The 1,876-nt window shown below is 50.9% G+C and overlaps 1 protein-coding gene across 2 annotated transcripts in view; it reads right to left on the bottom strand.

Annotated features, from left to right (window-relative positions):
* LOC108249263 (cytochrome c oxidase assembly protein COX11, mitochondrial) overlaps window positions 1-1,657 on the bottom strand; it is a 5,024-nt gene extending 3,367 nt beyond the window's left edge. The window contains exons 1-4 of one of the 2 annotated variants that reach the window (XM_025002068.2): window positions 1,539-1,657; window positions 580-803; window positions 353-508; window positions 145-270 (exon numbers count right to left, since the gene is read on the bottom strand). In XM_025002068.2, the coding sequence (XP_024857836.1) occupies window positions 145-270; window positions 353-508; window positions 580-803; window positions 1,539-1,581 (549 nt within the window). In that variant the 5' untranslated portion in view covers window positions 1,582-1,657. Of the gene's footprint in view, window positions 1-144; window positions 271-352; window positions 509-579; window positions 875-1,538 lie in introns of both variants that reach the window. The other variant, XM_017438539.2, reaches the window with a different exon arrangement.
* Window positions 1,658-1,876: the final 219 nt, after the last annotated feature.

The raw sequence follows: 1,876 nt of genomic DNA, 5'->3' as shown, positions 1-1,876 counted from the left end.
CTTACTGAACCACCTGAACCTCACCTGGATCTTGTTGAACCACCTGAACCTCACCTGGATCTTGCTGAACCACCTGAACCTCACCTGGATCTTGTTGAAGTACCTGAACCTCACCTGGATCTTGTTGAACCACCTGGACCTCACCTGGATCTTGTTGAAGTACTGGCCTGCATCGAAGGGCACCACGTTGTAGGTGGAGATGCCGATGATGGGTTTGTCTGTGGGGTTCTTTGCTCTGTAGAAGGCCAGCGCCGTCTCACCTGGAACCACCTGAGAGCAGGAAGTTTTTACTCAGCGATGTTCAGGATGATTCTTCGACAGGAAGTAGAGAAAAAGGAACAGGAAGTCTTACGTAGATCTCTGTCTGCTGCGGTCTGAAGTTCCACTGGATGCTGGCGTGTGTGTCAGCGTTGAAGCTGACCTTGATGATGCGTTCCTTCACCGGCTTCATCGTCTCCACCTGATCTGCGTCGTGACCGGCCACCGCCGCGCCGCCCAGCCCTGTCGCCTGGCGGGCGAGCAGAGCGGTTAGACAGCCCGCAGCAGGCAGGTGTGCATTTCTGAGTGTGTGAGACTCACCTGGCAGTACAGGCGGTAGAGCGGCACGGCAGCGTATGACAAGCCGATCATTCCCACGCCGGCAGCAGTGATGTACGTCAGCACCGTCTTGTTCTTGGTCCTCCACTCGTCCTCCTGACTCCTCGACTTCCTGCTGCCGCTCCGGGTGAGGAGGCGCGAGGGAGGCCGCCGCCGCAGGAAGAGCTCAGCCCGAGGAGAGCCGCGGTGAAGCGCCCGCACACATCCTGTCAGCAGCGGCGAGGTCAAAGGGCAGCAGAGAGACGGACGCAGCAGCAACATCACACCTGAGACTCACCTGCAGGAGAACAGCCGTCTGTCACTCAGAACGTCACGGTGAGTGGAAAAACCAAACTTTATTCAGGAAAGGATCTGGAGAGAGTGGAGTTCCAAGCCTTAAACTGCAGGAGAGGCTCCTTATTCAGCTGAACTCACAGGCAGATCAAACTCCCTCCCCTCCCTCCTGAGGGTAGTTAGGGTCTCAGACTCAGCTGAGCTCCTACACCTCAAGGATAAGAGACGAGGTCCAGATTTCAGCTTCCTAAAACCTCCAGTGGAGCATTAAACCCACTCACCTTCACACAGGTGACCCAAACGGAACAAAGAAAAGTTGTTTTGTTTTGAAACTTTTTTGCACATATTCCTGTACAGAACCTGCACAGTTCTATTAAATGCTGAGCTCACTTAAAGACACGAACGAGTCCGAAAATGTTTTAGGTTCTGTTGTCGTGCGCGTGCGTGGTTGTTTTCTTAGACTGCATCCATCTTAAACCAGCTGAACTAACCGAACCGGTACCAGAACCGACCTGAGGTCCGGAGCCTCTGTTTTCAGGCTCCCTGCTCCGACCTGCGCGCGGAACTCTGGGTAAAAAACACCGAGTTTAAAGTAAACCCGAACACGGGTCACCGGAGGGATAGAACCGGGATAAAACCGGGTTAAAACCGGGATAAAACCGGGTTACCTTGGATGAGGAGCTCTGCTGTAGACAGACGGTTATCAAACATTCAGCGGTGCACCGCTCTATTCGGTCCCCCCTCAACAAGAACAGTTCCGCTGCAGTTTCTTCTTCGTTTTAAATTCAGCAGCTTGTCTCTTTGCTGCCCTCTACAGGTGAAGGAAACACAAAGATCCAGGCTTTTTATCTCATATAGGTGCTGGTCATAAAATTAGAATATCATGAAAAAGTAGATTGATTTCAGTAATTCCATTTAAAAAGTGAAACTTGTATATTATATTCATACATTACATACAAACTCATATATTTCAAATGTTTATTTCGTTTAATTTTGATGATTACAA

The sequence above is a fragment of the Kryptolebias marmoratus genome, linkage group LG17 (genome assembly GCF_001649575.2).
Source record: "Kryptolebias marmoratus isolate JLee-2015 linkage group LG17, ASM164957v2, whole genome shotgun sequence".
Taxonomy (NCBI): domain Eukaryota; kingdom Metazoa; phylum Chordata; class Actinopteri; order Cyprinodontiformes; family Rivulidae; genus Kryptolebias; species Kryptolebias marmoratus.
The sequence above is the reverse complement of the archived record's forward strand: the minus strand, read 5'-3'. Positions and strand labels throughout refer to the sequence as shown.